At 41.4% G+C, this 13037-nt stretch overlaps 1 protein-coding gene across 8 annotated transcripts in view; it reads right to left on the bottom strand.

Moving 5' to 3' along the window:
- Nucleotides 1–13037, bottom strand: part of ZNF827 (zinc finger protein 827) — a 150049-nt gene that overhangs the window by 75582 nt on the left and 61430 nt on the right. For all 8 annotated transcript variants that reach the window (XR_001516371.2, XM_015585089.2, XM_015585086.2 and 5 more), the window contains exon 5: nucleotides 11539–11772. Coding sequence is in view for 7 of the 8 variants with exons in the window: in XM_015585089.2 (XP_015440575.1) it covers nucleotides 11539–11772 (234 nt within the window). In the remaining variant the exon portion in view is untranslated. The remainder of the gene's footprint in view (nucleotides 1–11538; nucleotides 11773–13037) is intronic.

The following is a 13037-nucleotide window of genomic DNA, read 5'->3' as shown; positions in this document are numbered from 1 at the left end:
TGCTGACATAAAAAATTACCAAAAAGCAAGGTCCATCTCTGTCAAGCAGTGGGTTGACCACTGCTTTATGCACGAAGAAGGTGGAGAAAGATGAGAGAGTCCTTAATGCCTGAAGAGGGGAAGGAACGAGAAAAGAGCTCTATTTCAATTACTGAGAGTTATACTAAACTTCTAAGCATTTTACACGAACAGATGGTAAAGGGGCTTTACTATATGCAGACAAGTTTAAAATGCTTCTCTTAGGTGGTGCTAAATATTACTGAATCATGTCACAAGAGTACATATCTCTGTCTGGAAGCCATGACGACTTTTTCGCCATTGGTCAACGTCTCCAGCAGGCTGGGAAGGGCTGGTAGGCATGGCGCAGGGAGCAGAGCATCACACAACAAGAGAAACCAGAACCCGGCACTAAGCTGAGTGAGAGACGGGATGGGAAGAGAATGGAGGCTCCACACGGCGGAGGCCGAGGGCACTGTCTTGTCCACCTCTGTGTCCCTAGTGCCCAGGATGGGGCTTGGAAAATAACAGGAACTCAATAAATATTTGTTGAATGAATGCATAAATGAAAAAAAAAAAAAAAAAAAAAAAAGGCCAGGGGGAAGACCGCAGAAAATGAATGAAAAGGTAGAATGAGAAGTAGAGAAAAGTTAAAGTATAGGATTCATTTAGACCCCCAGAAATCTTTACATACTTTGCCAAAAATCAAAGCCCCTAATAGCCAATGATAAATGAGCCTTAGCCTTTGATAGGGGCCGTCCCTGATAGCAAGCCTGTGGCAGTCCTTGGACTGAGGGTGGAGCCATGTAATGGTGGAAAATGATCCTCCTAGGCTCTTAATTTTACCCCATGGTTCTTGGAGACACAAAGTACATGAATATCCTTACAATGTATTTTGGCTGTGCTTCAACTTTCTTGTCCAATTTTTTTTTTTTTTTTTTACATCAAAGCTACTTACAAGTAGAGTAAGTGACTCATTTTAATTTCCCTTCCTCTCTCCGTTCCTGTGTCCTCTCTGGAGTAGGTGGTAAAGAACAAGAAAATAGGAGGAGGTCACCCCTCAACTGAGAACCAGGCCATCGCACCCGAACGCTCGCTGTCACACGCAAGGTGAATGCTTTAGCTCTGTGAGTCTCCAAGAAAGCCGACAGTCAGAGAGGAAGAGTTCCTAATGTGGACATTTTAGGAGAAAATATTTTCACCAGTATTTGGATGGGATAAATAGGGTGCAAAAGGTTTTAGCACAAGCAGTTGAAAGGGGAAACCATCTGCCTTGACCGAATTATTCTCCTAGTTCCCTAGTTTTCTTCTTTATTCCTTACAGCTCTTTTGAAAAAGCGCAGATGGAAAATAAGTATTATCCACATGTTACCCGACATGCTGACGAAATAAGCATTGATGAATTCCAAGAGAAGGTTCTTACCCAATATTCAAACACACAGAGCAAGGCATGACGATTCCTCTCTCAGAATAAGTCCCCCCGAATCGGCGCAATTTCTCCGTTCGTTCTCACTGAGCCTTCGGCTCTGCTGCCGGCCTCTGTCCCTCTTGACCCCGGGGTCTGTTACGTGTACATTTGGCAACACGTGCATGGACCACAGGACGCCTCCAGTAAGGCTGTGCCCACGAACGTCCCGACTCCAAGATGGTAGGATGTCTGTTAGCGACGACGGGGAACCGTATGCATATGTTAACATGTTTATGGGGTAATGATGGTAGTACTAGGAATTGAGGAACCCTCACCAGCCGATTTTAGAACTAAGATAAAACGTGGTGGATCACATGTATTTCTATCGCCTCCCCCACTGTTCCAGCTGTGGAGATCAATGATACGAGCATACAGCAAGCCGTGGGGAGCCAGGAGAAGTGCCCGATTCCCGCTGCTACCCCATATTTAGAAAATAAGAAGTAAATCAACTCCCAGCACAAACTCAAGGTGGCTTAAATGTGGGGAAAATATATATGGATGGAGTAAAGAGAAGAATTATTAGGAAGACAGACCAAGAACCCTTCACAAAGAATGCCACAGGTCCTCACGCTGCGGTAAAGAGAAAATACTTCTCAAACCTTTGTCGTCCTATAAGAATAACAGAAGCCATAAGGGAGAAACAGTTCTCTTCATGAAAGTGTTCCATTCTTGGACTGATACGGACGCTCCCCCTGCTCAGCCCAGCGGAAACGGCCCTACCGCCCTCAGGCTGGGCACACTGTCCAGAAGCCACACACTCTGGGTGGGACGTGACATGGCCAACAGACCCCCTGGCAGTGGGGAGACGACTCCCTTCTCCAGAGATTGGTTTGTGACACCAGTCTGCACCCAGAGGGCACAGAATCCATGGGGTTTAATTACACACGCAAACGTTCCCCTTCTTTGACGTGAATACATTAAAGGTGAAAGGTCAATATGGCTAGGAGAAGAAAAACCATCGTGGAATGAGAACGTTTTAGATCTCTTGAGAACAAGAATGGCTGTGCTCTCCCTCACAAGCCCATAACTGTGGTAGTATTATAGCCAAAGAGTCTGGGAGGAAGAACCATAAAAAGCTAGAATGGTGTAGACAATTCGAATGCGTGGATAAGGTGCATAGCCTCTGTCTGGCAGGGAAATTTATCCTTTGAGTGAAAAAAGGAACAGAATGTTTGACTGGTTACTCAAATATTTGCATCCACACTGAAATTGGATCCCTCTAGAAAATAAATTTCTTAGAGATGTCGCCATCAAATAGTATTTACGGATGGCTCCTCCGTTTGTGCCATGATCCATGTGGTGGAGAACCTCTAGTCATTTACACCAGAAAACAGAAAATGACACAAGAATATAGGAGGAGGGCGTACTGTCCCCAACTGCAAACACATTTCCTAAGGGCTGTTCTTAATTCTCTTGCTCAGCATTGTGACGGAGGATCTGGAAGCTCCTCGGCCTCACCCTGCACCCCCTGCCCCACAGTCCTACCCTCAACCTGACAGCCGTCACCAAATCCCTCCCACCTCAGGTCCAGCCAAACAGAAAAGGACTCTCGAACGACGGTGAGGCACACAAAATTCCTTGCAGAGTTCTTGCCTGGTTTCTGGGAGCACAAGCCAACACAAATCTCCACGGCTCCATTAACTTGTGCAGCTATGCAACAGGGAGAAGATAATAAAACAAGAGCCCTCTGCGTCCGGCCTTTCGGAGGCCCCCACCTCAGGGTGGGAGGTGGAGAAAGTCCGGTCGAGAAAGCCAAAGAGTGGCAGTGGGGTGAGGGCTCTGAGGGCAAAACGGGGCGCAGGGGCGCTGGCCCCGGGGGTGGGAGCTGGGAGGGCTCCCACGTGAAGTGGGGAAAACAGCAGCTGCCATCCAGGTGTGTGGGCTTGAGGATTAGTAAGCTGCATGTGGGGGTACAAAGTAAACAGGGGGTAACGCCAATTACATGGGAGAGGCTGTTAGAGGTGGGTCCCCTCTTCTTGCCGGGAGAAGGGTGGCCCTTCCGGAGCCATGTGTGGCTATTTCAGATTCCATTCTGCCTAAACAGTCAGGTAAATAACACCGCTGCCTATCCTCTGAACTTAACGAGATCTAGACCTTCCAGAACTCTCTGGGTCTATAAACATGTCACATTTTCATCTTATTAAGGTGATCTATTCCCTGTTTGTATAAGATACAGTTTTCGCACTCCAAATATCTTCGAGTCTCACTGAGTTTTCAAGTGCTAAAAAAAAGAGTCTAATACCTTACTTAGATTTAACTTTCCCATATATCCTGAGAGTTGCTTAGGATATATATGGCAATGAGGAAAGTCATCTGGCCAATTAGTTGTAAGGTCATTGTTGGTCACATTCATTATAAGTCATTTTAAATTATTGACATACTAATATTCTTTGCCATCAGCTGAAGTACAGAATGCTATAGTAAATACAGAAATCAGAGGGGTCAATGCCACTGTGACAGTATTTATTCAATAAATTAGGTTTCATAATATGATGATTCCGCTCTCAGAACGAGTCCTCCAAATTACTGCAATTTCATAACTGAAATTAAATACTGTGCTAATATAAGTAAAGAGAGGTTTTCATTTTAATATTAAGTCTGCATTTTACATAATTTTTTGAATAATGGAAAATACGATAATTCCACAATTATCACAAACAACAAAAGAAAAGACATAAATTGGACTACATCAAAATTAAAACCTTTTGTGCTGCAAATAATACCATCAAGCAAGTGAAAAGATAATCAGCAGAATGGGAGGAAATGTTTGAAAATCATATACTGAGGAGGGACTTATATCTGAAACATATAAGGAATGTCTACAGCTCAAAAATAGAAAGATAAATAACTCAATTAGAAAAGCACTTGAATAGACACATTTAGAGAGAAGATACACAAATGGTCAATAAGCACATGAAAACACGCACATCATTAGTCATCAGAGAAATGCAAATCAGAACCATCGTGAAATATTAGTTCACACCTAGTATGATGGCTGTAATAAAAAAGACAGACAGTAATGAATTTTGGCAAGAATAGGAAAAAAATTAGAACTCATACATTGTTGGTAGGGAAGTAAAATGGTACAGCTGCTTTGGGAAATAGCTTAGCAGTTCCTCAAAATGTGGTGGATCCATTTCATACCACGCATAAAATTAATATTATATTGTTGTTATATCCATTTTACTAATAGCCAATGGAATATTATCCAGCCATAAAAAGGAATAAAGTACTGATACATGTAACAGTATAGATGAATCTTGAAAACACTGTATTAAGTGAAATGAGCTAGTTACAAAAAAGCACATATTGTATGATTTCATTCACATGAAATGTGCAAACAGGACAAATTACTGAAACAGATAATAAATAGTTATCCAGGGCTGGAGGTAGAGCTGGGGGGATAAGGAGGGACTGCTAACGGGTATAGTTTGATTCTGGGATGATGAAAATGTTCCGTCATTAGACAAGGCAATGTAGGCACAACTCTAAATATACGAAAAACCAGAGTTGTACACTTTAAATGGATAAATTATACAGTATGTAAATTATATCTTAATAAAGATGTTTTAAAAAATCAATGTAGATGTCCTCTCTAAAGTATAACAATCTAAAATACATAAATTTTTAGAAAAGTAGAGTACTGGGTTTAATACATTTCTCCAAGTGCTCAAAAGAAGTTGATGTGGAAAAAAAGTATTTTTCAATTTCGGACTGATTAGACTATGCCATTTTGATAGTTTTCTGCTCTCAACGTCTTCAGTACCATACATGACAATGTAAAAAATAGACATATTAATAAAATAAATAAACTAAATATTTTTCTACTGATACTTCTAAATTACTCTTTAACTCATGGACAGAGCTTTGCTAACATGTCTACCTGTTCAGTTTAGAAGTGAGCTCTATGCTCACCCACACGTAAGTCAATAGAATCACAAGGAATGATACAACAAGGGCCCCCATGTTCTCTCCACTTAATTGGATAACTTATAAGTTTGAAGGAGGCAAATGTGAGATGACACCAATATAAAATGAAAACAGTTATTTTCCACCCTTGTAGATTATTACTGAAGTCCTACTGCTAATAAAGTTTGATAGACTACAATTTTCCAAGGGAGATATACCAAATAAAACACTAAATAATTTCTCCCCTGAGAAATTTTGTAGCTAGAATCTCTAATTTGTCTCAAGGAATTCTTTTGAATAGAAGAATCCTTGACATGGTCTTTGATTTGTTGGGGTTCTGGTGGGGGGAGCTTTTTCCTCCTAAAAGGATGCCAGCATTGCCCAGGAACAATCATGAAATTCAATAGCAAAGAACATTGAAAATAGTAGTATTATCTGAGGCTCATAACCAACACATTCTTGATTTATTAGGTACATGTGCCCTTATAAAAACGGTTCCCAGATACCATTATTTCATAATAAATAAAAAAAGAATCTCCGCCGAAGAGAGATGATTCTTTTTAAAAAGTAAAATGTGCATTTAATAGAGCTTTGTTCTCTGTCGGCTTCAACCTAAGGCATTCTTTTCAGGTGGACAAAACTTATTTCTTTAGTTAACCATTTGCTTAGCTCGGTGCTTCTCAAAACTTAGTGTCAGAATCCCTTGCAGGGCCTGTAAAAATCTCAGGGTTTCGGCTAGGTCCAGAGTAGGGTTTGGGAATTTGTCTTTCTAATACTTCCCTGCCCTCGCCAATACATGCTGATTCTGCTGGGGCTGGCTAGGCAAAGTCCCGGCAGGGCAGGTCTTCTCTGGGAGTCTACCAGAGAGGAAGGGCAAGCATCACCCAAAGGCCAAACACATTTACATTTAGTATCTAAATAACAGCAATGACCGCATCTGCTCCTCAGCGTTTGTGGTTCGTGCGTTTAGTTTCTCTTCCTAGTCTCACATCACCCTCACTCTTACCCACCCAAGATCTATTTCTGGGGATTCTTCTCCTGCCAGCAATCCTACATGACTGTCCTAGATACAGAAGTGTCCTCTGGTGGGTCCCAATCGGGCAATCAGCTGGAATTGGGACTAAGAAATCTCTGTCTAGCTGCTCTTTTGAACTCAGAAGCAGATGGCAATGGCCATTTCCCACCTAGGTAACAGGAAAAGTCCATCTGTATGCACACAGAGAAGCAGGGACAAGGTGGAGGGTGACAGCCCCCCGGGTCCCACACGGCTCTCCCATCTCTGGCTTCAGTGGAGGACTGAGGCCCTGTTGCATCTCTGCCCTTGGGTTCGTTCTATACGTCGATCCCAAACCTCTATCTTCTATTAAATTCCCTGTTCTTGTCTAAACTGGTTCAAGAAGATTTGTTATTCACAAGCAAAAGGGCCTTAACTTAAACTGTTAATGAGGTCAGTTTTTAGGTACCTTTCCTCCCTGCTTCAGGTCACTCAAGAGATTAACTTCACCTTAAAACGTCTTCCTACCCGAGTTTACCTGCTTCTGAATATCTCACAGCCGAAGCCCTGGCTGACTTGGGTGATTCTCTGAACCCTACATCACCACGCACATCAAATCGAGGCCTGCTTGGATTCCTCCACAAGAGGCAGTTATAATGTATACTTCTCTCCAAGACTAGGCAGAGATAAAAGAATACAGATTAGAAATGAATATAAATCCATTTGGTTTCTTTTTTTGAGCAAAGAAATAAGAACACCAATAGATGTGTTTCAAATTGGGGTCTAAATATGAAGTTTTATTTACTATGTTAGATGAATTTAAATGTTTAATTTTTCAATAATGTTTCTGAATAGCTCCAGCTTTCCAGCTACTTATTTTTGTGGAATTCACATTTTTAAATGGCATTCTTATGCTCTACTTCTAGGTTCAAGCATATAATGGTGTGTATTATATATGCATTCCCATGTAAACATGTGACTCCCCAAGGAAAGAAGAATGCATTTCTTTATCTCTGAGTCTAATTACTTCTCTTAAAACACAATAGAGATAAGGCAGATAAAATCTTGTGTCACTTTTAGCATTAAGTCATATCTGTGGTAACATATCTGTTCCCTAAGTTTGTGAAGTCACTAGACATTGCAAAACCAGAATTTAATAGTCTGTTTAATGTTATATATCCTCTGTATTGAACTTCATGATTTGGGCCTCCTTAAAATCAAGACTTCCGTACATTTTCTTTGGCAACTCTATGCTTAGCAGAAAAGTCTGATTATTTTGGCCGCATTGTGTCACATAGCACCAGGTAGTCACAGAAATCCAGTGGTTCCCTCAGAGTGGGTTGCTTTCTTTATGGAATTCGGTTTACTTGGCCCAGCGGTCAGGCATTTGACTTCCCAATTAACAACTAGAAATAGAACTGGATCCACAGGAAGGAAGAAAACTCAGATTTTCCCAAACACACAGTTAATGAAAAATTTAGTCTAGTCTCTAACTCATCTGTGTTTTTCCCATAAAACGTTAATGTCGATTTGGAAAACAATACACTGACAGAGGTTTCTCCTCGTAGGAAAGTTTCATATGATATTTGTCTGGGCCATGTGCCCATCATCCATTGTTAAGGAGTTGACATAAATTAAAACTGGAAATGAAGCAGCCAAAATTATCGACTGGTTTCCTCCAACTAATTCATTGAAAAGACTGAACGGGCCTAAACTACTGTAGATCACAGCTTCCATTCCCCAGGCAATAAGTAACAGAGATGAAAAATCCTTTTATTCTACAACTCGGCTATTTCTTGGGTCCAAACAGAAAGAACGGGGAAAAAAAGTGTATGATAATGCATGGGACACTCTTTTCTCACCCAACTCTTCCTGACCAGAAGGATTTCCCCCAGCAGGACAGAAGACTATAAACAAACATTATAGAGGCAGGAAGCAACCGGGACTCCCGTTCACAGCAATGCCCGCAGAGGCTTTGGGGGTCAGGCGAGGTGCACCCTGCCTAACCTGCACGGAGAGACGCCTTGGGAAACACACCGCTACTCTCGACCACAGAGGGACAGGAAATACCATGGAAAGGGGGGTCTGAAGGCACTGACAAGTCCTGCACTTCGGTGTCTTTCAGGACACGAACATCGCAAACGCTAACGTTAGACCTCGAGGAGAGACGGCATAGGAAGGTGTTCCTCACAACTTCTTTCTTCCAGCCGCACGCACTGATCTATCCATGATTAGGAACTCCACTGTCCACTTGAACCCTAATAAAGGGTGAGTCCACTTTACCCTGCAGCTTAAGACTGAAGAAACACGTGTATTTAAGTCACACGCCTATTCTCAGGACTGATTTGGAGACTTCTTCAGTTTACCTGACCCCAGTCAGCTAGAGAGCGGGAGTACAGAGTTCCCAGGGCCAGTCGCGTACTGAACGAACTCTTTTGCCCTGGATTTTCCCCTGACTAGACATAAGCATCTATTTTTTTGACCTAGGTCTCTTGCATCTAGAATGCTGGGGAATCTTTTCAAGACAGAAAAAAAACAATGTTATCTTAGTCTTTAAACAAGTTTTCACCTCGCCACCACGAAACAGGCCAGATACCCTTCGGAAATATGATTGTGTCATCCGTTGAGCTATTGTTGAAGCCCGCAGCACAAGGACTCCATAAAACTCAACATAAACAGAAAGGCCATGCTGTCTACAAATATCGTCCAATGTGCATGGCTGCATAGCCGTATTCTATTCGAGGGACCTCATTATCTAGGAAATGATTTCCTACTTCATTGTCTCAAATCGCATCATCCAAAAAGGATTAAGATAAATGTTTTCCTGAAAGAACATCATCTTTCCTGAGACCTCCTGTTTGCATAGTATCTTTCGGTGCCATCCCAGCTTTTTCTGCTTAAATAGTGGCTGCACAGCAAACTCTGAAATAGAAATATTATATACTAGAATCTTACTATCAGGAGGGGACAAAAATCACTGTCGGAGAGGAGTTAAAGGCACTGTAATGTAAAAGCCTATCTTAAGGGAAAGAATCAGAGAGCTATGTGGCCTTTACGAATTGACTGAAAAACCAACAGACAGATTACTGTACACCACCGAGGCCTTTTGACACAAGAGGGAGGAGGGTCCAGCTATATGAAAAGATGTTGGCTTGAACATTTTTTTAAGCTTTCAGCAATCAGCACAATCTTGCCAGACCTCCCATTTATTTTTAAAATGATTTTATATTAGTTTCGGATATACAGTACAATGGCTAGACATTTATTATAATTTATGAAGTGATCCCCCCGCTTACTCTGGCACCCATCTGGGTCTACATACAGCCATTACAATAATATTGACGATATTCCCTATGCCCTACGCTACATCCTGTGGCTGTTTTGTAATTCATTTATACTTCTTCATCCCTTTACCTTTTTCACCCAGTCCTCCCATCTCCCTCCCTTCTGGTAATCACCAGTTTGTTCTCTGTATCTGTGAGTCTGTTTTTGTTTAGTTTGTTTGTTTCTTTTGTTCCTTAGATTCCACATAAAAGTAAAATCATATAGTATTCATCTTTCTCTCTCTGACTTATTTCACTCAGCATGATACCCTCTAGGTCCATCCATGTTGTTGCAAATAATAAGATTTCGGTTTTTTTATGGCTGAGTAATATTCCATTGTATATATGAACCATAAACTTTATCCAATCGTCTACTTGATGGGCAATTAGGTTGCTTTGGTATCTTGGCTATTGTGAATAGCGCTGCCGTGAACTTAGGGGTACATACATCTTTACAAACTAGTGTTTTGGTTTTCTTTGGATAAGTACCCAAAAGTACAATTGCTGGGTCAAAAGACAGTTCTATTTTTAATTTTTTAAGGAACCTCCAAACTGTTTTCCAGAGCGACTATACCAATTTGCAATCCCACCGATAGTGGACAAAGGTTCCCTTCTCTCTTCATCCTCGCCAACACTTGTTTTTTGATTTACTGATGATAGCGATTTTGAAAGGTGTGAGGTAAAATCTCATTGTGGTTTTAATTTGCATTTCTCTGATGATTCGTGACCTTGAGCACCTTTTCATATGTCTGTTGGCCATCTGTATGTCCTCTTTGGAGAAATACCTACCTATTCAGGTCTTCTGCCCCATTTTTTCACTGGACTGTTTGTTGTTGAGTTGGCAGACCTCCCATTTACATAGGAGAAGCTGTGCTATCATTGCAAAGTTTAGGAAAATGGGTTACAATAGGCTATAATAATTGAATTATGCTTTATCCATAACAAATCATGTTCCCCTGAAGTTCCAGTGTGTTTTGAATTAACACCAAAGAATTCTTAACCCCACCAACTGGCAAATACAGGAATTTCAGCTGTTCTGATATAATGACGCTGAGTTACCCACTATTAATTTCCTACTTTCCAACCTACTAATCAACCAAAAACAGTCTGAATCGCTTATGAAATTACACAGGGAAGAAAGGCCCTTCAGGCAGAGATCGCTTTCATCCTCCAAGCACAGCAAATTACAAGCTGAAAATAGCTTTTGATTCACATTAACATTTTGAATATAGTTTCTAAAACTTACCTTTAAACAGTCGTGAACTAAGGATGGGATACAAATCGGTAAGTGTTACTATTGATATAACTTTCTTTCCACGTTCTGAGAGTCATACCTTTGAATTTAAAAGACACTAAATGTTTATCTGTTCCAAAGGGGATAGGGCAGATAGGAGACTGAATGGAAAAGAATCCAAAGGACATGAATTTCAAATTATATTAAGAAAAATGTTTTTTAATGGATGTAAAGTATAAACGCAAAAAATGCAAGGTCTTCTATTAGGAAAAAATAGATATTTTGATCAATGAGCAAAAGTGCTTTGAATGTCATTAGAACCAATTTAAAATTATGACCTGCATCATCTTAGAAAGCAGCAGTTTTCCAACAATTTGCAGTCCTATTCAGAAAAAAAGGCTGCGTTTAACAGGACAGGTACACAGCTCACAGCTGCAAACAAATTCACACACACGACACAGGAACTTAAGTCAAGTAATCCAATCATTCCTGAATTCACCGCGATAATGTGATATTGCCACCGCTCGGCTAATTATAACTCATGCAGGAAGCAGCCCAGTTGGCTTGCAAGTGAAATGATCAGAACGTGAACATTTTAGAATAAATCAAGTACCTGATAGTTTCATGAGAAGTTCAGATGCTGCTTTGACGGACATATCCCGCCTTAGCACATTCCCTTTCCCTTCCTGGGGCTTTAGTGTGTCCTCAGAGATGCTTGGGGCTGGCACTTCAGTTTCTGGGCTAAACACATAGCTGGACCGAGGCAAGGCGGCACTGAGGGCCTCCTCTTCTTTAGGCTCCTCTTTCACTTTAAAGTTAAGATTCATGGGCTCCTTCTGATTTGCAGCTATCAAAAGAAGAAAGGGATTATATACATATATATACACACATACATATATACACACACACACATAAAAGGCCGCTCGCCCTCTTAGCTGCCCCCACCTTAATGAAGTATGGATGCACAATCACATATTGTTAACAGCAGGAGGGACCACGACCTAATCAAAATCACTGAGCTCTGGGCACAAAAACACAAAACACTCCACGAGCGTGTGGGCTTCCGAACCTTTCGGACCTATCCTATTTTAGGCAGTGCCGCCTCTACAACGTGTTCGGGCTCTTTCTCCTTGGTTTCCCTCTACATCTTCCTTCCTGTAGATGCTGCGGCCTCCCTGGCCTGTTTGTATTCTCCCTCCCTAATCCTATTATAGAATAATGCCTTCAGGCAGTTATTCTGCCATAAAATATTGAATACAAACATGAGTCAGAGGGAATATCCAAAGTGAAAACCTGAGGTGGGGTGTAAAGTGAGGATGGAGAATTTGCCAGAGAGAAAAGCTCAGACGAGAAATATATCGCTTTGCCTTCTTATAAGCCACCACTGACCCGTAAACAGGGGCATGTATTTGGCTTTGTTTTTTGGGTCCATGTCTGTAGTCCAGGTCATCTCTGAGACCACAATAAGCATTTTTAAAAAATAAAATTTTATTTTGGAAAAACTTTAGATTTGCAGAGCAGTTGCAGGGATGGTTCGAACAGTTCCCACATCGCCTTCACCCAGCGTTCTCTGATGGCGACATCTTCTACAACCATGATGCATTCGTCAGAACGAAGAAATTCACATTACTATGATCTAAACTCCGGGTTTTCTTCAGATTTCACCAGTTTTTCCACTTATGTCCTTTTTCCATTTTTAGCATGGTGGGCTGGTGTGGAGTGTGTGGTCAGGGCAGAGCTAACTGGCCTATTATGGGATGGAGTCTGTGGCTGGGCTACATCATACCACGTCTTCACCCACTGAGCTAACAGGAAAGACCAAGAAGGAAGACAAGCATCCTCTCTCACCACTTGTCGCTTTCATAGGCATCTTGCTCCACTTTAAAGGGCCATGTGGTAGGAACTTTAGGTTTCTTATATTGGGTGTGTTTGTCTTGCAAGAAGATCTCATCCTAATACAGAGTTCTTAGTAACACTTATTAGAATGAACTTTAAGCCCGTCTCTGCCTAACAAATAAAAAGAAGAAAATAACTCCCCAGAGCAAACACCTATCACCCCTTGCCTCTGGCCACTACACAAACACAAAGTCCTTTCTTCCTACCTCATGCCTC

This window comes from Pteropus alecto, unplaced genomic scaffold (assembly GCF_000325575.1).
Source record: "Pteropus alecto unplaced genomic scaffold, ASM32557v1 scaffold50, whole genome shotgun sequence".
In the NCBI taxonomy this organism is placed as follows: domain Eukaryota; kingdom Metazoa; phylum Chordata; class Mammalia; order Chiroptera; family Pteropodidae; genus Pteropus; species Pteropus alecto.
Note: the sequence above shows the minus strand (reverse complement) of the source record. Positions and strands in the feature narration are given on the sequence as shown.